This window comes from Enoplosus armatus, chromosome 16, assembly GCF_043641665.1.
Source record: "Enoplosus armatus isolate fEnoArm2 chromosome 16, fEnoArm2.hap1, whole genome shotgun sequence".
NCBI classification, from domain to species: domain Eukaryota; kingdom Metazoa; phylum Chordata; class Actinopteri; order Centrarchiformes; family Enoplosidae; genus Enoplosus; species Enoplosus armatus.
This window is the reverse complement of record NC_092195.1, coordinates 10,373,220-10,393,088: the sequence shown is the minus strand read 5'-3', so window position 1 is coordinate 10,393,088 and position 19,869 is coordinate 10,373,220. Positions and strand designations below refer to the sequence as shown.

General features: G+C 41.9%; 1 protein-coding gene across 1 annotated transcript in view; it reads left to right on the top strand.

The window, feature by feature from the left end:
• Nucleotides 1-19,869, top strand: part of clasp2 (cytoplasmic linker associated protein 2) — a 52,938-nt gene that overhangs the window by 19,013 nt on the left and 14,056 nt on the right. The window contains exons 8-24 of the mRNA XM_070921396.1: nt 7,475-7,612; nt 10,268-10,341; nt 10,500-10,592; nt 10,717-10,862; nt 11,118-11,253; nt 11,389-11,459; nt 11,628-11,687; nt 11,792-11,869; nt 12,117-12,284; nt 13,132-13,172; nt 13,572-13,724; nt 14,435-14,458; nt 15,616-15,717; nt 15,945-15,971; nt 16,861-16,887; nt 18,354-18,527; nt 18,996-19,040. Of these exons, the coding sequence (XP_070777497.1) occupies nt 7,475-7,612; nt 10,268-10,341; nt 10,500-10,592; nt 10,717-10,862; nt 11,118-11,253; nt 11,389-11,459; nt 11,628-11,687; nt 11,792-11,869; nt 12,117-12,284; nt 13,132-13,172; nt 13,572-13,724; nt 14,435-14,458; nt 15,616-15,717; nt 15,945-15,971; nt 16,861-16,887; nt 18,354-18,527; nt 18,996-19,040 (1,557 nt within the window). The remainder of the gene's footprint in view (nt 1-7,474; nt 7,613-10,267; nt 10,342-10,499; nt 10,593-10,716; nt 10,863-11,117; nt 11,254-11,388; nt 11,460-11,627; nt 11,688-11,791; nt 11,870-12,116; nt 12,285-13,131; nt 13,173-13,571; nt 13,725-14,434; nt 14,459-15,615; nt 15,718-15,944; nt 15,972-16,860; nt 16,888-18,353; nt 18,528-18,995; nt 19,041-19,869) is intronic.

The following is a 19,869-nucleotide window of genomic DNA, read 5'->3' as shown; positions in this document are numbered from 1 at the left end:
CAGCTTAAACTCCGAGCGCTTTCACCCCAAGTGCTCTGGCTCAGATATAGGCTGCATCTGAGAGTGTGCGTGTGAGTGAGAGGGAAAACTGGGGTGTCCTAAAATGTCTCCATCACGTTGCACTGTTTGTGTGTGTGTCTAGAAATACAGTACATGTGCAAGGGCCTATGTGCATCCTAACGATTCATTGTTTTTTTTATAAAGAAAAATAGGGATTTGTTTTTTAAAATACGAAAGAGAGAAAGGATATATTTGGGAGAGGAGGTTGCTGTTGTGATTTGCAGCCTGAGGCCTGAACTCAGGATATCAGTCACGGGTACATGGTGCTTCATGCACCTGAGCTACCCAATTTCTCCATTTAGTTTGGTTTAGAACTTGAAGAAAACATTTTCATCCGACTCTTGCTTTTCAGTGACATTTTTCAAGTGAAAAGAATGATACTGTGAAGTATCCTTTCAGTGTCTGCTTTTTTTCCTCTCCCACTTAAACTCTTTCTGTTACAGCAATACTGGGTCAAGTGGTTTGTGTTGGCTCACTCTCCAGGATTTTTTTTTTTTGAGAAACAGGTTAGTGGACATGCGTGCGCATACACATGTGAGCTTGGATTTTTAAATAATTTTGATAATGAGATCAGGTCCATTATAGCTCCCGGAAGAAAAAGACGTTGGTTTTGATGGATGTTAAATTTAGATGAAAAATAATCATTATGGCTGAGAAAATATTGTGTCTGAAAACAACTCCTCTAGGAATTTCACACAGTGCTCCTTAATGTCCTCTAGTATACCAGTACAGAATATATACAAACCAAATTATGTAACTTTTGGGCTTGCCGTCTAAACATAGTTCGTTTTTATTTCCGGGACATGCAAAACATTTAGCACAGCAATAGAAAAACTGAGATTGAGATGGCACACATGAGGTGGCACGTAAAGATCTACAGATGATTAAATGAAAGACATTGCATCACAACTTCAAAATTGTAACTTAAACTCTGCGACAAGACAAAATAACTGAACTGCAACACAGACTGAACATAATGAAATATCGAAATAAAACTGTTTAACTTCGATCAGTAACATTTTTCGAATTGACAACTAAGTGTTTGTTCATTATTTGTGTACACCCTCTAGTGTGTGTGTGTGTGTGTGTGTGTGTGTGTGTGTGTAAGAAAGTAAACTATGTCAGTGCCGCTGGCGCCTTGCTCGGCTCAGCTCTTACTTAATGTTATTTGGTCCTGTCTGAAAAACACACACCGAAGAAGCGGTATATTCGGTGCCTTGCAAACTGACCATCAGTAGCAGCTTTCATTGCTTGCATAGTACTTCAGTGTTGACAGGGACTGACACACACACACACACACACACACACACACACACACACACACACACACACACTCGCTCACTCATTCTCTCTTGCAGACATGCTCATTCTGCCTCAGTGCATCTCAGGCTCTGCAAAGGAAACCATGACCCCGTTTCCAGGCTAGGCTGGTTGCCATGGCAAAGCTTTCCTCTGAATATTATGGTTTATCCCTTTCCCCGACTTGGAATTGAGACTTGAAGTTATACGTGTGTGTGTGTGTGTGTGTGTGTGTGTGTGTGTGTGTGTGTGTGTGTCTGTGTGTGTCTGTGTGTGTGTGTGTGTGTGTGTGTGTGTGTGTGTGTGTCTGTGTGTGTCTGTGTGTGTGTGTCTGTGTGTGTGTGTGTGTTTGCTCATTTTCCCTGAGCTGGGCTGGAAATGGAGCGCTCTGTCTCGTATTAGAGGCCTGAACCTCAAGTGTGTGTCTCTCTCTCTCTTCCCTCCCCCTTTCTCCGTCCCAGAAACAGCTGGGTGGCTGAAAGTGAAGCATCTGATCATCTGCCATTTGTATGTTAAATATCTACAAATGAACTCTATGATCAGTATTGTTAAGAAAAAAAAAGGTGCCATTGTGGATGTATAAAACACACATGTCTCCTGTAAGATTACTGCCTTTATATTTGCTATATTTCTTGCTGCATTTCTTCCTGTGTAATAACCTCCTTTTGGACTAATTAGTGACCTATTATTACGCAATCGAGTTATATTTACTTCTATGTATTGTGGTTATATGTTTCTCATTGTGGGTCTATTTTGATTTTGTAGTAGTAGTAGTAGTCCTCTCATAATAATCACTAAACTCTAAAGAGATAGTAATAGTACTTTTCTGTTCTACTTGCCTATAAACTTTAGTTGGACAGCTGCAGGAATAGCTGTGGGTTTCATAGTCTAGTTTTCTATTGACACACATACCTCTTGTAGTTTACTTTGGAGCTGGTGCAGTCATGAGCTTTTTAACAGCTTTTGTCCCACTTCTTGCAGTGCTGCTCATGTTCTTCTTTTCACTTGTAGTCATTCTCTTATGAGGGCTGTGCTGTGTCAAAAAATATCAAAATATGTGTCATCTTTTGCACGAGACTCTGCACACACTGTCACATGGTCCTGAGTGGGGAGTATGTGACATTGCCTGTTCCCCTGTAGCTTAAAGCAGATCAGCACAAACACAGGTTCTCTGTGCAGTAAGTCTCATTCCTGAGAAGATGTCTGGTTGTGATCTGAGTCGCATGTTGAGATTTTCAGCTCTAATACGTGTGATGGTGTTTGTAGCAGTGCTCCAGTTGATAAGATGTCCCAGTGCTTTAAAACAGCTTAACTGACTGGACCTTTCTTAACTCTCTGCCACTAAGATTAAGCAAGGTTTACATAGAATAATGTGACTATATTTGCTATGGAGAAAAAGCAGGTTTATACTAACCGAAACATTGTGTAAGCTTCTGGCTAAAGTGTACACAAACTTTGCAGGTCAAATTTTGAACTTCCATGATTGGTCTAATATATTGAGACTTGTAGTGTTGCCTTACTGAAAAGCTTCTTCCTCTGGTTCAAGACCTTTTACATCTTTTTTTAGTACCAGGTAAACAGAAGCTGCTTCTAAATTATATTTTTTTCCTCAGCTGTGCCTGTTGCTTTCTCACCATTATTCTTCCTCTGTTTGGTCATAAAAACCTCTAGTTTTCTTTGGTTTTATATAGTTTTGTCACCTATGAGCAGGGAAGCAAGCAAAAGTAAAGATTTATATTTGTGCCATATTGAAGTTCAACTGTAGTTGGTGTACAGTATGGCTGTTTTTATTTGAAGGGGTTGTTGGCTTTACTTCAGTGTCGTCAATCATATTTTACCATTTGTTATATACAGTACTAAGTTAGAATGTATATTTATCCCAATACATTCACCCTTAAATACAAACTTAATCTCATGAATCGTTACTGTTGAGTTGCTTTGCTGTCTATAATGCAGTGGCATGCTGTGTCCCTCTGTGTGTTGAGGCTTCTTGGCATGTTTTAAACATAGAAAATAATTTGGTGAGAACAGAGCCAGTGCTGCCACCATGTGGTCACAACTGAGTATTTGTTTGCGTTTGTGTTCACAGATCTGTGATTTAATCATTAAATGACTTTCCCAAGACCATGATGAAATCTTTGTGTTTCAGTTAGACTTCCTCTATCCTTTCCTCTTTAAATAGGGACAGAGAAACAGAACAACTATGCATGTGTTTTACTCACATGCATGTAGATTATACTTTGTTTTTTGGCTGGAAAAAACTTGGCTTATTCCCACACAGATTAGGGATTGATGCACTGGGGCGTTGGTGCAGGTTTTTTTTGCTGATGTGTTTTAACGTGTCTTTAATTTGACTACTGATTATTATATACTGGTTATTTCTGGACTGAACTATCTGATCTGTATATTTAAGCCAGTCGTCTTCTCTCCTCTTTCACTCCTCTTATTGACCCCTCTTCTGAAATGGAGAGAGGAGGGAATCTCGGCCTGGAGTTTCCATGGCAACGCTGCCTGGTACATGGTGAAGCTGATATCTCTCACTGCGTGTGTGTCTATTTCTATATGTGTATGTGTGTATAGACTTGTTATTTGCATGTTGTGCCATATTATTTGGCAATGTGGTGTATCTTTGGAGACACTGTTGCTGCTGGAAGAGCCCCCCCATCAAACCACAATCCATCCTAATCTAATATACTAACATGAAGTCAGTGAACAAACCGCAAATCCAACTGTTGATTAAACTAAATTGGATATGTGGATGTGTGCAAGTGGGCTCACAGCAAATCTTTTTTTTTTTGTCTGTTTACTGCTCTATTCATTTGAGAAGCTGCTCTGCACATGTTGCCATGGCAACAGCATGTGTGCAGGCTGCTCTATACAAGGGATTCTCTCTCTCTCTTTTGCTCTCTCTCTCTCTTTCTCTCTGGTGTCTTTGCTCTGCCCTTCACCCAGAGACATTTACTCCCGCGGGGTCTGACTGGACAAAAGCAGGAGATGCAAATCATGCAAACAGCGATGCTAATCAATGCTAAGACCCTTGATGCAAGACTGATTATTACTAATGGACCCGTGGGTTTTGTTAGAAAGCACTTAAATTCACTAAACTGGTGTCTGATACCGTGAATTCATTCAGTTCTATTAGTGCCTATCTCTGTATTTGTTCTGTATTTTCTTCTGCATTCATTTTATATAAGAACCTGTTTCATAAGGGTGTATATTCTGCAAAGTAGGGTCTTGTAGTACTCTTGGCTCTTGAACTTTGACCCCATGATGCTGACACATAACTGTTATTTATAACCCAAAACAAAATGATCACTCATGATATGATTGGAGGACCAAGCATCACATAAATGTCACTTTACATAAAGGTATCCAGGATTTTTATGTGTGTATGCTTGTATATAGTGTGTGTACATATACAGTGTATAATAGTTACACAGTATTTATTTATTTCATTTTGGCTCTTTATTCTGTCACATTATATTAAAATGTACTGTATATAATATATCAAAATTAAACAATAATAATGAACTTGGTGGTGTTCACATTCATATTGGGTGAACAGTCTAGTAAACATTGTAGCCTTTTTTTTTTCTATATCTTTTATCTATAACACCTCAATTTTAGGACAGTGCAGCTGGATAGGTCAGTCACCTGACTTCAGTCCAACTGAGCATGTATTTTACTTGCTGTTGACCAAACAGAATGCAAAAATCCCCCCAAAACAAGCCAGAAGTGAAGGTGGCTGTAGGACAGGCCTGAAAGAGGTTCACCAGGCAAAATACCAAGTGTCTGCTGCCGCCTATAGGTTGAAGATTTCATTTTTATAGCCTAGTTTTAAATATGATGCCTTTCTCTAGGGTTATGGTAAATTTGTCTATACATTTTCCTCTCCTGAAACCGCTTGTTTATATGTATAAAGGGCTACAATCTCTCCCCTCCTCATCTGATGTGGATGCAAATTAAAGCTGAAAGGCACCTGAACTTCATATAAATGATTTCATTTCAGATGCAGTGTCCTAGACTACAGAGTCAAAACAGCCAAAAACATGTCACTGTTCACATACTTACAGACTGCACTGTATGTGTGTGTCTGGGTGAGGTTGGGAGGGTCAAGGCCTCAGATGGAGGGGTGTGGTCTTTTCCCCCCTTCACCCTCCCCACACCCGTCCTTTGATCATTGCTCCATCATCCTTTGTTCTTTTGTGTGTGTGTGAAGAATGAGTGAATAGATAAATGTGTTTCTTGTCTCACAGGTAAATGTAGCAACATAAAAAGTGTGTTAAGAGGTTGTTGACAATTGTGTGTGTGTGTGTGTGTGTGTGTGTGTGTGAGAGAGAGAGAGAGAGAGAGAGAGAGAGAGAGAGAGAGAGAGAGAGAGAGAGAGAGAGAGAGAGAGAGAGAGAGAGAGAGAGAGAGAGAGAGAGAGAGAGAGAGAGAGAGAGAGAGAGAGAGAGAGAGAGAGAGAGAGAGAGAGAGAGAGAGAGAGAGAGAGAGAGAGAGAAGAGATGGTGTAAGAGTCTAGAGTGTGTGTTGTCAATGGTAATGAGTTTAGGTTAGCTGGTCTTGCAGGGACACAGAGAAGCCCTGTTAATATTCCTGGGGTGTGTGTGTGTGTGTGTGTGTGTGTGTCTCTCCCTTTCTCTCCCACCACACACACACATTCATAGTCCTGCCTCCGCACTGGCTGCAACACTATGATGTCACCTCTCGTCTGATTGGCTGTGAGGCTGCTGAGGGAAGAAGGAGAGATGCTGGGAGAGGGAGGGATAGAAAATAGAGAGAGAGAGAGAGAGTGTGAGTGAAAGAAAATGCCGGCACTTGTATGGGTGGAGGGGTTGTCGAACAGCGATGTGAGGTGTATATGTGTGTGCAGCCTTAGCCCCACTATGAAGTGTGTGTGAGGTGTGTGTATGTGTCTTGGGGTACAGCTTGGAGAAGAGGGGGGACCCTAATACCACGCCCTCCCAGAAGCATGAGGCGACTTATCTGCCAGCGGATCTGTGACTGTGAGTGCAGGGATGGACCTGTGTTTGTGTGTGTGTGTGTGTGTGTGTGTGTGTGTGTGTCTCTCGATGAATGTTGTTTCACGGCAAAGGATGTATATGTCTGCTTCTTTACATCTCCACTTAACATTTACTGAGCTTGACACAATGGGCTCTGCAACCACTGTGAACATTTGGCTTGTATGTACACACACGCACGCCTGTCAATTGATTTTGCGTGTTGCCTGTGTAGGTAAGTCGATGTATCAGTCAAGGTGTAGGGTGGTGGCTTTGTCGCATTTCTCCACGGCTGGTTGTCAGAGCGACCAGAGCGCAACTGCATTCCTATGCCAACAGTTTCATCTCCACAGTCGACTCGTGTGTGTATGTGTGTCGTCCACAAGCTGGTAGATGTCATGTTCAAAATGCTGCGCCATTGTTGCAAGAGTGTCTCAAGTTTCAATGCTAGCTTTTCCAGCTAGCTTGTTTTGTGCCAGCATGCAGATTGAGGGTTTCCAGAGAGTTCTGTTGGTCACTAGTTGCATGGGTGGACATCTTGATCATTCATTGTTTTTGGGCTCTTAGAAGTGGTCGTATATATGTGTGTGTGAGTTTGCTTTTTTTTTTCTTCTAACCAGTGGTGTGTTTGTAATTAGTATTGATTTAGTGATTCCTGACAAAGCTCTCTGTAGACTACAGCCTCCTCCGTTCTTTGCTTCTCATTTTTACTTTACTTTCTAGCGTTCACTGTCTTCAAATGGCCTTAAGCTTTTTATGCTCAACATAAAAGGGGCAAATAAAATCCAATGTGCTATAAAATGAGGGTTTGAATAATTAATACTTCTTTATTTAACATTTTGGAAACCAGATTTCAACATAGTAATTGTTTGTTGAGATTAGTTGTCAACCTTTTTTTTATGACTATTTTATTATAGTTTATAATGATTGCATATTGATTGATAAATCAAATATTTCCACTGTGTTTTTGATGATAATGATTTACAATATTGTGTATCGTTGCTGTGGAAACTCTGAACTTGACTCAAGAATAACATTTGCTAAGACTTTGCAAAAAGTTTGAACCATACAGTGTGGATGGTAACACTCTGCTCTCTGTCCTCTCCTTCCAGATCGTAGTTTTGAGGATGATGACAGTGTGGATGGGAATCGTTCTTCCTCAGCCCAGGCTGCCTTCAAGGTCCCAAAAGTTCCCAAGAAGGCAGAGTCCTCCACTGCACGCAGACCCAGCGCTACCGGTAGCAAGCTAGGTACTTCACTTGCTGTACATTTACACATACATCATTACAATTGGCAAGCGCTGTTTTTATCTATGTGGAAGTTACCATAACCAGTTTTCCAGTGTGCATCACATTTATATGTGTCACTATTTGATTATTTAGAGTTTACTGAATGCAGAAATACTTGAGAATTAAGAATTTAGCTGTGTCTTCCTTTTGTGAGGAAATTACTGTTTTGTACAGACAAGAACTTTAATTAATGGTAGCGAACTTCCAGGATGGAATCACATTAGTCAATATACAGCTGGACCACGGCAACAGGAATTAAATGTTGGTTATTGTTGTAATATTTTCCGATAACTACAACCTGAACTTGAGCTGTCTACTAGTTTGGTGCCACTAGGAGTTTGTGTCTGACAGTCTTATCTATAAGTTTACAGTTACAATGTGTATTTTTCTTAAACCTAATTACAAAATTATTTTTACATTCTTTGCAGTTTTGAAATTGTGTTTCAAAGGTGTCTGTGCCCTTCAGGTTCTTCTTTTTGGCCTAAATGCATGTGAAATAATTTAACAAACAAAATCACCCTTGCAAACCTTTAATGTCCTCAGAGACAATTCAGTGTAGGTCACATTTTTCAGGATGTAGATGCAGCCTTGTACATAAATGTTCTCTGACAGTAAATTACTGGTGGTCACAGAATAGGGACACACTACGGGGGCTGTTAGGAGAAGCAAAAAGACTCGAGTGAGAAGATGTGGCAGCCCACAGTGACACACTCCCTCTGCGTCTCCTCAGAAATCTGATACACTCTCATGTTCTTATCATCAGCCTCATATCTGTGGTCGTCTGCCTTTGAGACAGTTTATAATCATCCTTCCCATTGAGAGAGTCTCCTCCTCTCTCAAGTCTTCTTCCTGCTGTAGATGGCTGGAGTGTTATGTTTGCTTCGTCTTTGCATGTATTGATTTTTCTCGTCCGTCTCTCTCTCTCTCTCTCTCTCTCTCTCTCTCTCTCTCGGAAGAAAGCTGTGTTCCCACAACCATGTAGTCGATTTTCTGCTGATGTTTCTGTGTCAGCAATGTCACATATACATGGGCGCATGCACTCGTAGGTGGAAGTGTTTTACAAGCAAGCAGTCTGTCGGAGTCCTAGTACACTGCACTGCTGGATGGAAACACAAGACTGTGATCTCTTGTCTCTTGGATCATTACAGTCTTATTGATCATGGAGTGGCTGTTAGAGGCTGAAGTCAAGGGCATGCTGGGTATTTTTCACACCCAGAACTACAGCTCTAAAACCTTGACACGTTAAGTTTAATTTGATGAAAAGATTTGTGATATTCCCTCACTTGTTTTTAAGTGGTAGCAGCTGTAAACATTTTGTGTCATTTTGTTTTCCATTTCCATTTTTGGGCATTAGTTTTTCTGGCTTTTATTCTGCTATATCAGACTAGATTCCATGATGGCGGTGATGGGAGGCCCCATTCACTTCATTTGCATTTAGATGACAGTACTCCCACACACTCTGGCAACACCCCCACCGACAGCAAGACTCAGACAGAAGACAGATATTTCAATTTTGCCAATAACTGGCAGCAAAAAAGTCTAAAGCTGTATCTGGAAGGATGAAGTGCCAGGGCATGACTTCACTCAAGACCACAGTGGTTGCTTTATATCAGCAGTCTTCAATCACAGCAGTACAATTTCTTTCACAATGCTGGTTAATGAATCATACTTCTACATTATGGTCTCCCAAATTGGTTTATATGAGGAATAAAATACTTGAAAACTACTTGTTTCTAATATCAAAGTTAGTTCTCACAGTTGTGAAAGCATCAGCTATCAGCTAACATAATTATGATTATTATTGCAGCCGTAACTGCTCACCCTGATAACATGCAATGAACCTTTCCATTTCATAATGCTGGCAATAAAAATGATTGAAAATGCTGAAGGAGTGCTGTTAGGTGGGTTTCATGGCCAGGCTGCTACCATGTTACTCCCTGCGAATAACAGCATGCCTACGGATAGTCAGCTGGCTACATCGACGTTCCCCTGCTCTCTTAGGACCATGTAGAGTTTTGACATGACATGTCTTTTTGGCACAGCCTGATATGAAAACCAGCCCCAGGGAAAAAGGAGGAGAGGATGCATTTCTTCTGCCTCTCTCTGTTTATACCCAACCCTCCTCCACCATGTTTACACCTTCCCTTCAGCTTCTTCTTCTCCTGTGAACGTCTTCTCTCTAAACTGTGTGACTTTTTTAATATTCTCATCCTAGTGGATTGCTCTCAGCTTCTTCTTGCTCGCTTTTCTTTTCTTTTTTTCTTCTTCTCCATCTTTGTCTCGTCTTTCTCTCTTCTCTCTGCTTCCCCAGTAAGGAGTTGTAGGAGGTATGGTCCGCAGAGCTTCCAGCCCCCAGAGACATATGATTGACATGCCCATTACTGCCAGGAAGTCCATTAAAAACACAGGCTGCTCCCACTGACTTTAGTGTGTGTGTGTGTGTGTGTGTGTGTGTGTGTGTGTGTGTGTGTGTGTGTGTGTGTGTGTGTGTGTGTGTAATTGACTTGCGTTTTTGTGAGTTAAACCAGAATCACAAAAATACAACCACAGCAGAAATGCTATCGTATAAATGAGCGCACACACATGTACTAATTGACTCTTCTTTGATCTTTCTAGTATCCAAGGAAAGTGCGGGGGGAATTGATGAAGATGACTTCACTAAAGCCTTCACAGATGTCCCTACTGTCCAGGTAAATGACACACAGGAGCATAAATGCAGACAATCACACACTTCCCATTTAATAACCACACGGTACAGGCTGTCAAGGCCAGATTTTGTTCTGTCCTTAACATATTTGCTCTGCTCCCTTCCTTCTCTCCTGTTTTCCTTCACTGTGCCTCTATGCAGATCTACTCATCGAGGGATCTTGAGGACAACCTGAATAAGATCCGTGAGATCTGCTCCGATGACAAACACGACTGGGACCAGAGAGCCATCGCTGTCAGTAGATTCACCTTCAATGCATTTCCTTTTTTTTAGTTAAATCAATGAAATGACCTTCTTTGGAACTGCTTGGTTTGATGCTTGGTTAATGTATTTTTATTTATTTATTTATTTATTACAGCTGAAGAAGATCCGCTCATTGTTGGTGGCGGGCGCAGCCACTTACGACTGTTTCTACCAGCACCTACGGCTACTGGATGGAGCCTTCAAACTGTCAGCTAAAGACCTGCGCTCCCAAGTTGTCCGAGAGGCCTGCATCACTGTGGCGTGAGTGTTGGTTACAGATACTGCTGTCACACACATTATGTGTCTGACAAAATATACAAAATACTGCAAGAAAAGTTAAAAATTCCAGTGGTCACCTGTACATGTTTTAGAAGTTGTTGGGTGTGTTGTAAAACATCCCAACTGAGCTGTGAACTATTTATGCTATCATCCTGATAAACACATTGTCAGAGTTAGCTTGTGGGCTGTGTCCAAAATCACTCCCTCATTCACTACTATTCATGTGTGCTCTTGTAGCTACCTCTCATCAGTGCTGGGGAATAAATTTGACCATGGAGCAGAAGCCATTGTTCCCGTCCTGTTCAACCTCATCCCCAACTGTGCCAAAGTCATGGCCACCTCCGGTGTGTCGGCTATCCGCATCATCATACGGGTGAGTTTTGCAAACACACATAAAAACTCTTTCAACGGCCTCGTTGAGATTCTTTGTGGTCAGTGTAAGAGCTACTGCTATAGTCTGATTATTGGATATGTTTCCCTTTCGCAACCTTCCTCTTCCTCTCTGCAGCACACCCACGTCCCCAGGCTCATCCCCCTGATAACCAGTAACTGCACATCCAAGTCTGTGGCTGTTAGAAGGTGAGATTAATAAAGGCACTGATGTTACACTACAGTGATAAAAAGCCTAGTGTGGTAATGAGCAGGTCTCAAATAATTAACAGCTATAAGATCATAAAATGCTTATGAGGATGCTGTGAAGTGATGTTTTTTGTGATAATGAGAATGATAAAGATGTGTCATCTCCAGGCGCTGTTATGACTTCTTGGACCTTCTACTGCAGGAATGGCAAACCCACTCTCTAGAGAGGTGAGGATTGATTCCAACATGGTTCAGAGCAAAGCTGGATTCACATTAGTGTGGTTTTCTACTTATTCACACCCTTTTTGTATTTCCGTCTCTCTCCCTTGCAGGCACACAGCAGTTCTGGTTGAGAGCATCAAGAAGGGAATTCGAGATGCAGACTCAGAGGCCAGAGTGGAGGCACGCAAGTAAGACACACACATACACTCAGGCATTTCTGAAAATTAAATTATATGGAAAAACAAGTAATGTTATTAATATCTCACCACCCCCCTTTTCCTGTCTGTATCCCCTCATTCCTCCTCCATCATCTTTTTCCCTCCCACCACCCATCTTTTTTTCTCCCTCTCACTTTTCCATTTGTCTCTCTTCATCTCTCTTCTCTTTCTCTGTCCACTTCTGTCTCTGTTTTCTTCTTTCTCCTGTCTCTCTCAGGGCCTACTGGGGTCTGAGAAACCACTTTCCAGGGGAGGCCGACGCTCTCTACAACTCCTTGGAGTCATCATACCAGAGGACCCTTCAGTCCTGCCTGAAGAGCTCTGGCAGCGTGGCCTCACTTCCCCAGAGTGACCGCTCCTCGTCCTCCTCTCAAGAAAGCCTCAAGTAATGAACACTCAGCACTGCTCCTCCATACATCAGACCTCGAGGTTTACTTTAAGACTACCTTTGAGGCTTGAAAATGAAGATTGATGTAATTTTGGCAGGAATCATTTTGAGAAATGTTTTTATAAGACCCCATCTGTGGACCTACACTCCCCTGTTGGACACCCTTTCTATACATGGATCAAATCTCCTCAGTTTACTTTACGTTTTCTCCTCCAGCTTTCCCACTGTATGCATCAGTAAAGGAGATAATTCTGATGAATTAAAGTGGACCCTCGTCTTTAGAAAAACACAAATCCCCAGTAACTCCATCCACTTGAATTGAGGCTTTGCAGAAGTTGAACAAAGAAATTCCTAGAAGGTTATTGAGGGCATTACATCCTCAGTCTAACCCCAGCATTTTTGAGTTGTCATTGTTTTGCCTCCTCTTCATTGTATTTCACTGGCAAAATGAAAACCAAAGCCAGCTGAAATTAGAACAGAGTAGAAAGATGTGCTTTCCTGCTACACTGGTTTATATTATATGCTGTCAGTGAATAGTGTTCAGTGTGGAAGTATATAGTTTGAAGTCTGTGGCTGAGGCTCAGAGAATAAGCAGAATTCAGTGCTGCCCACAAAATGTTATGGTAAAGAATGGCTTTTCTCTTTAGTGTGTATTTGTTTACATTTGAAGTGGATGGATTAAGCTTTTTGCGTTGATCTCTACACAATACATGTAGAATGCAGTCTACTTCCACTCCACTTAACTTCATTGAATTATTATTTTTTTTACACTACGCTGTCACTGTTATTTTTTGTGTGTGTTGTTTTGTTGTGGACTGACCTACTTTTCTCCCTCTTCTGTCAGTCGGCCCCTGACTTCTAAATGGTCAGCAGCTCCAGGGCGAGGTGAGTCAAGTGCATACACACACATATGCGCGCGCACACACACTCTCTCAAACACATAATCTCATGTTCACTCGCTCCTGTGAAAACACACATACACTGTGACAAACATCAGCTCCTACAGAGCCATTTCCCATCATTGTCATTTACATCTGCCTGTGTCCAGCCCCGTACAGCCACACCCTGTTGTGTTTTTATGTTACTACACACATGTGCGCACATTTATGCGTATATGTGTCTGGCTGTTTGTGTATTTCTGTATGGTATCAGTATTGTGTCTGCGTAGTGTGGTGGCTGCATGCGTTTGTGATGTGTATATATATATATCCCTTCATCACTTCCCATCCCTTCTCCAACACGCTCCTCCTCCTCATCCTCCTCATCCTCCTCCTGCTCTATCAGTCCCTGCGGGTTCAAAGGGTGGGCTGTCGTCGGCCTCCCTGCAGCGTTCCCGCAGCGACGTGGATGTAAACGCAGCAGCAGTCGCTAAGCACCGGAACGTCGGACAGGCCAGGGCAGCGGGGCGTCTGCCCCCTGGCTCCTACTCCTCATTGGGTAAGGGCCCTGTCAGTCAATTTGGATGACTAACCAAACAGTGCAGACATCGGTCAGCATGTGATCAGCAGGATGTCAGACATAGATGGAGACTCCATCTGAGGAGTCGTCTCAGATCAGCTCAGAAGTTGTGCTTCTAAAGTAAAAGTTATCCCCTATAAAAGCTCACCACTTCTACAAAACAGTGTATAAGGATGGACCTACACTCTCACACACCTCAGTGCTTGGACTGGCCTTTCTCCTCTCTGCTCCTCTCCTCTCTCCTGCTGCCTGCTCATTGCCTGTTAATGTATCCTATACCCTGGTGTGGATATTCTCTGTGTGCATGTTCTGTAGTTGAATATCATCCTCTGTGTTGGTTTGTCTCTCTGTTTCTGTTTTGTTGACCACTGCATCTGCATGGTTCTCTGTTAAACAGATGTTCTGTAATTAATACACACTGTGCTCCTCTCTTTTCTTGTCTCTCCTCCTCTTTTCTGTCTTACATTCTTTTTTCCTTTTCATTATTTTGTGTTTCCTTCTTACTGACACTCTGTTCAATTTTCATTTTCCCTTTCTTGGGTTCCTTTTCCTTTTGTATCTCTTACTTTTACTAATCATTTGTGTCAATCCTTTGCTTTTCGTTTCTTCCCTTTTATTTCCTCCTCTCTCTCTCTCTCTCTCTCTCTCTCTCTCTCTCTCTCTCTCTCTCTCTTTCTCTGCCACTAAAGATGATGCCTCTGATAAAACGGATGGTAAGATCATCTCACTCTGCTTCACCAGCGACAAACTTCTCATGCTTTTCTTTTTTCTTTCTGTTCTTTTCCCTTTCCACACTTCATTCCAGTCCACCAGTCCATGTCAACTCCTTTTGTTGCAGTGTGAGGCCACAGCGCCACCTGCTGTCAGCCTTACATTCAACCCTCATTTGTATCACCATCCTACTCAGCACATCAAGAATCAAATTAATTACACATCTAAGATCATATTCTGCTTTACTACAATCTTATTTTTAATACAGAAATGGTCTAACCATCAACGCCTGCATTAAACTGTATCATTCAGCCATTGAGGTTTTATTAGGATACGTGTTGTCGTAGTGTTATTATACACATACAGTATCAGGTGAAATGTGTTGTTTACAACCTGCTCCTTCTTTGTCTGTCTGTAGGGACCAGGTCAGACAATGGTAAGATTGTGGTTAGCTGGATGTATGTGTGGGCATGTTTTTAGGGATGTTCTAGTTGGAAACATAGACAAAATTGATATCACCAGGAATCAATATATTGAAATTATTGTACTGTAGTACCCTTTAAAAACACTGCAAATCTAAAATACAAATAAAAAGTTTCTAAATCTTGAAATGTGCCATCACAGATCCAATATTATTTGTACAATTCAATTATGTATTGATTGTTTTCTTAGTAGTGCTTAGGAACAAGTATTTTAAAGGAAGAATGTGTTAACAGATTGCAGTTGTAAGTGGATCGGATGACGCACTGCAGAGGCTTAAGTGAATGATATGAATGAAGAGGGTTGCAGTAAAATCTCACAATGACTCACAAAATGTTTGCTGATATTTTCGTCTAAGCAATCAATACTTAGAGATAATTAACTAGTTTAGTCATGATTTGTTACAGATTTACGTACTTACTGAGACTGATTCCTAATCCACTGAAGCATCCCTGGTGTATTGATGTGTGTGCACCTGGCTGAGTGTTTAGTTTAGGATCTGACGTTCGTTCAGCAGCTTCCAGCATTAGTAGCTCATTGTCGGCTGTAGTGCTTCTTAGGTTCTCGCTTCATTCAGCTGCAAACAGTTTGTGACTAGATGTGTTGGCGTAGGAAGCACAGCAATGTGTTTTTTGTTTGTTTGTATTCTTACCATATTTTTCCCTCCGCACACATTCAGGCCGTGTACGTACCAAGCAGCCCTTGTCCACCGCCAGCAGCGTGTCTAGCCAGGTGGACTCACGAGGACGCAGCCGCACCAAGATGGTCTCCCAGTCACAACGTATGTAACCCCTCCCACCGAACACACAGCATGACTTACACCCAGCTGTGAGTGAAACATTCTGGGTATCAAGTCTACTTACTTAAACACATACAGCAACAGAAATGGTGTGTGTGAGCTTCTTGGGAGTGTGTGTTTCTAGTTTCTTAGGCCCTTTTTGTGGAGTTTCCGTTCTTGTTGCCTTTACGGTGACGATAAGCTCCATGTAAATGTTTTTGTGCCTTCAGGTTCCGACGAATCCGATTGCACACCAGGTACTCTGTTTGTGTGTCAGAGTCAGAGTGTGTCTTTCTGTGTACCACAGTGGGAGTGGTGGCCCACCTGCTATTGCTCTCATTCTGATCAAGGTGTTTTGTGTAAAGAGGAAGTGAGTGACTGAGTTAGTGTGTGTGTATGTGTGTCCTAGAGTGTGTGTTTTTCTATGCATGCTGTGTCTCATCACTGAGGATGTGGTGTGGTGGACAGTTTATTTCTGCTGCTCTAGCCTGGCTCTGGCTGTCATTTAAGTTATTAAAAATACTTCAGTCAAGCCACTGAGCTAGCTACTATTGCAACACATAAAGCAGATTTGTGTGTAACTGCTTTCCAAAAATACTTGCTGCTTATTAGCGTGATGGCTTTGGTGCCGGACAGTGATTGGACCACAGCCCGGTGCACCAATCAGTTGTTTCTGTTAGCATACTAACAGAAACAGAGGAAATGGCAGCTGAACAGAGGCTGAGAACGATTTCTACGTATGTGTGTGAGTGGATGGATATTTTTGAGCATATTTCCTATATTTGGGCATTTTCCTTTCCTCATTGTGAACAGGCTTTGCTTCATACATATGCCAGCTGTGTCCCAACATGCACTGCTTTTCCCAGGCTATCATCTGCAGCTGGTTCAGTGTGTGTGTTTGTTTTAGCAACACATCTTTCAATAGTTGTTTTCTCTTAAATAAATTGATTTATTTAATCAAAGTGCTTCAGCTTCGCCTTCATTCTTGATATGGAACACCAGGATGCGCTCCCATCGTACTCTGTGTTCTGACTCCCATGATGCTTTTTTGCGCTAACACCCATAATGCATCTGGTTTAATCTGCTGTTCCTTCCCCCTCGCCTCTGCTTTCCCCCTCCTCCCAACCAATGGGCTTAATGGCTCAGGATCTCAGTCTGCTACCCCTGTTGGTGGTAAGATTACAACGCTACTTCTTTTTACCCGCTCTCTTTATCTTTACTGCCTTTCCTCTGTTGCCCTGACTTCCCCCTCCTTCACGTGCATCCAGAAAGGTCACTTAAGGCTCCTCCCACTCTGGCTGAGGCATGCTGGGATTTGTAGTCACAGACTGTTAACATGGCTGTTCTATGATCATGCTAATCACACTGCTTTGGGAGCCTTGTGTTTCTGCACTCTAATGTGTGCCTGGAAGACGAAGACAATGTTTTGTCCCCTGTAAAAAGGACAAAGACCTTTCCCTACTGGAATTCAGTTGTCCAAAATATGGATTTTTAAAACCCAAGAAAATTACTCTGAAAATTTTGTAGTTTTGTTTGATGTACTAATATCTATCTTATTAACAGTTTGTGAAAGTTATATTTTTGTAATACTCTGACATTTATAGAATCCACATTAACTTTATGTAACTGTAAATATAGAGAGTTAACTGGAAAATATAACAAAGGTCATAGTAGTTCCAAGTATAACATAAATAAATAAATATAAATTATCAGCTGCTGTATATCTGTAAAGGTTACAAGTGGTGATCATGATGCCCTGAAAATACCAGAATAGTCCTGTTATTTAGATGTATTTAGCTCTGTGTCATTAGGTACTTTTCATGTGTTGAGTTTGTGTGTGTGGCTTTAGTTGAGTTGTTGTGTGTCAGTGGGAGAGAGGGAGAGAGAGAGTCTGGTCTGCTTGCTCATTTTCAGTCATGTTGAAATCAATTAAGGTCCAGCTTCATGTGTTGAGCCTCTTCGTGTATTCAGTACTTCAGAGCAGCTTCTCCTCAACTGTTTGTCGTCAGGTTGATAGTAATGTGAGTCATTGTAGAATTAGACACACCGTGGGCTTTGCATTTGGAGACAGGATGTCATGGGGGGGAGAAATTATGACCTCTGTTATCAAATTTGATATATTAATTATTATTATTTATTTGTTATAAGTTATTATTACCCTATGTCTCCAAAAAGACATGAGAGTTGTCTGTCACCATGTTGTCAAAATGTCACTTTTATGACATTATATTATTCAATTTAAATGTATTTATTATGTTTTATTTATATGAAAGATTTTGTACAAGTAGGTGTCAGCACTTCAAATCTTAAGTCATCGTACTTTGTAAAATGCACTTTACTCCTGGTGTGGTTTTCAGCTCTCCTAGCCCCAAGAATCCTCTTTCCAATGACATAAAACACTGCAGAGTTTGTCATTAAGTTTCGTCTATTCTTTGATATAAATACTGTATGTTACAACATTTACCAAAAAGAGCTTGGAAACAAGTGCCACTAAGTGGAGAGTTAAAATAAGATCCTCACGTTAGAGGGGGACAAACATTGGTTATGTTTCTCAGTAGTTATATGACACGTGTTGCCTGAGTAAGACTCTGACTTTACTTTCTCTCCGTTCTTTGTATTTTGTCCTCTTCTCTCTGAAGCCGGCAGTCGGAGTGGCTCCCCAGGTCGCGTGCTGACGAGTACGGCCCTGAGCACCATGAGCTCAGGGGCCCACAGGGTGCTGGCTGGGTCCAGCGGGGACGGACACAGACGCAGCCGCATCCCCCGCAGCCAGGGCTGCTCCAGAGACTCCTCCCCCACCCGCCTGTCTGTTGGTAAGTACACTTTCAGACAGTGTATGCTTTGATGTTACCTTGGACCGCAGATTGGGATCATACAGTATATGTGAAAATATTACAAGGATATCAAGAGACATCAAGATTAGATTAATCCAGTTTAACATTCTCAATCGCTTTGATTGGACCCCCTCCAGACTGTATAGTCTTAATCTTAGCGACAGTGCTGACTGTTGGAAGTGCTGCAGCTCTGAAGGGAACTCCCATGATCCAGAACGATTGGCTTAAGGTTCACGAACATATAAAAAACATTACCTAGACCAGCTTTGAGCTTTACACACTCGGTGATGCCTTACAAGCAGCACACACAACTACATCCAATCGTCCATATATCTTTGGATCTCAACTCAACTTTTTTCCCCCTCCTGCTCCCCTGTTCACCTTTTCCTCCTCTGTTCTTTTCCCTGTCCTCCTTCTCTTTCTGCCCTTGCTGCTTCTGTCGTCTAGCTCCTTCCAGCATTAGTTCCATCTACAACGGCGCGAGCAGAGGAGGTAAGGCTCCGACATCGACCAGACCATCCTGCTATCCATCCCTTTACCTTAATCCATCTATTCTCATCCTCACTTACTCTCCTAATCTTAAAATCATCCCTTCATTCCTCACTCTTTTATCTCCATTCATCACTACAAAATCTCACAATCTCTCCCGCCTTCCCAATCCCTCCATCAAGCTGTAGCTCACCGCCTCAGCCTCATAGAGCCCATCTTTCTAACCTGTCTCTGACTTCATGGCTGTGTTGTTAATGGTGATGGGTGCCTGTGATCAGCAGATGTCCACGGCCCTCTCTTTACTAACCTGTTGTCAATGGCCAGTGAACGAGCCTTCTAGCAGGATCAGCGAAGCTTCATCAGGGCTTTGTAACCCTTTAATAGGCTGTGATTAACCCTGATTGGCTGGGCTGATGAACAGAGCAATGAACGGTCAAGTTGATTGCGATGAAAACGCAGATCCTCCCCTCGCCCACCCCTCGATCGCTAAATTCATCTCGAATCACTTCCTTTTCTATTCTCTTTGTGTGTGTGTGTGTGTGTGTGAGTGTGTGAGAGAGAGATGCAGGGTGATCGCCTGAGTGTATGTGATTATCAGTCTGTTTAATCTAAATGTGAGTCCAGCAGTCCTGTGCTTCTTTTGGGTGCATCTCATCTACAGCTGAAACAATTAGTCAATCAACAGAAAATGTGCAACAGTTTTGATAATTGAAAATTGCATTTTTTAAGCAAATATGCCCAAAATTCACTGTTTTAAGCTTCTGAAATGTGACTTTTTACTGTAAACTATGAAAGTAAACCCAAATATCTTGGACCATTAGTCAGACAAATC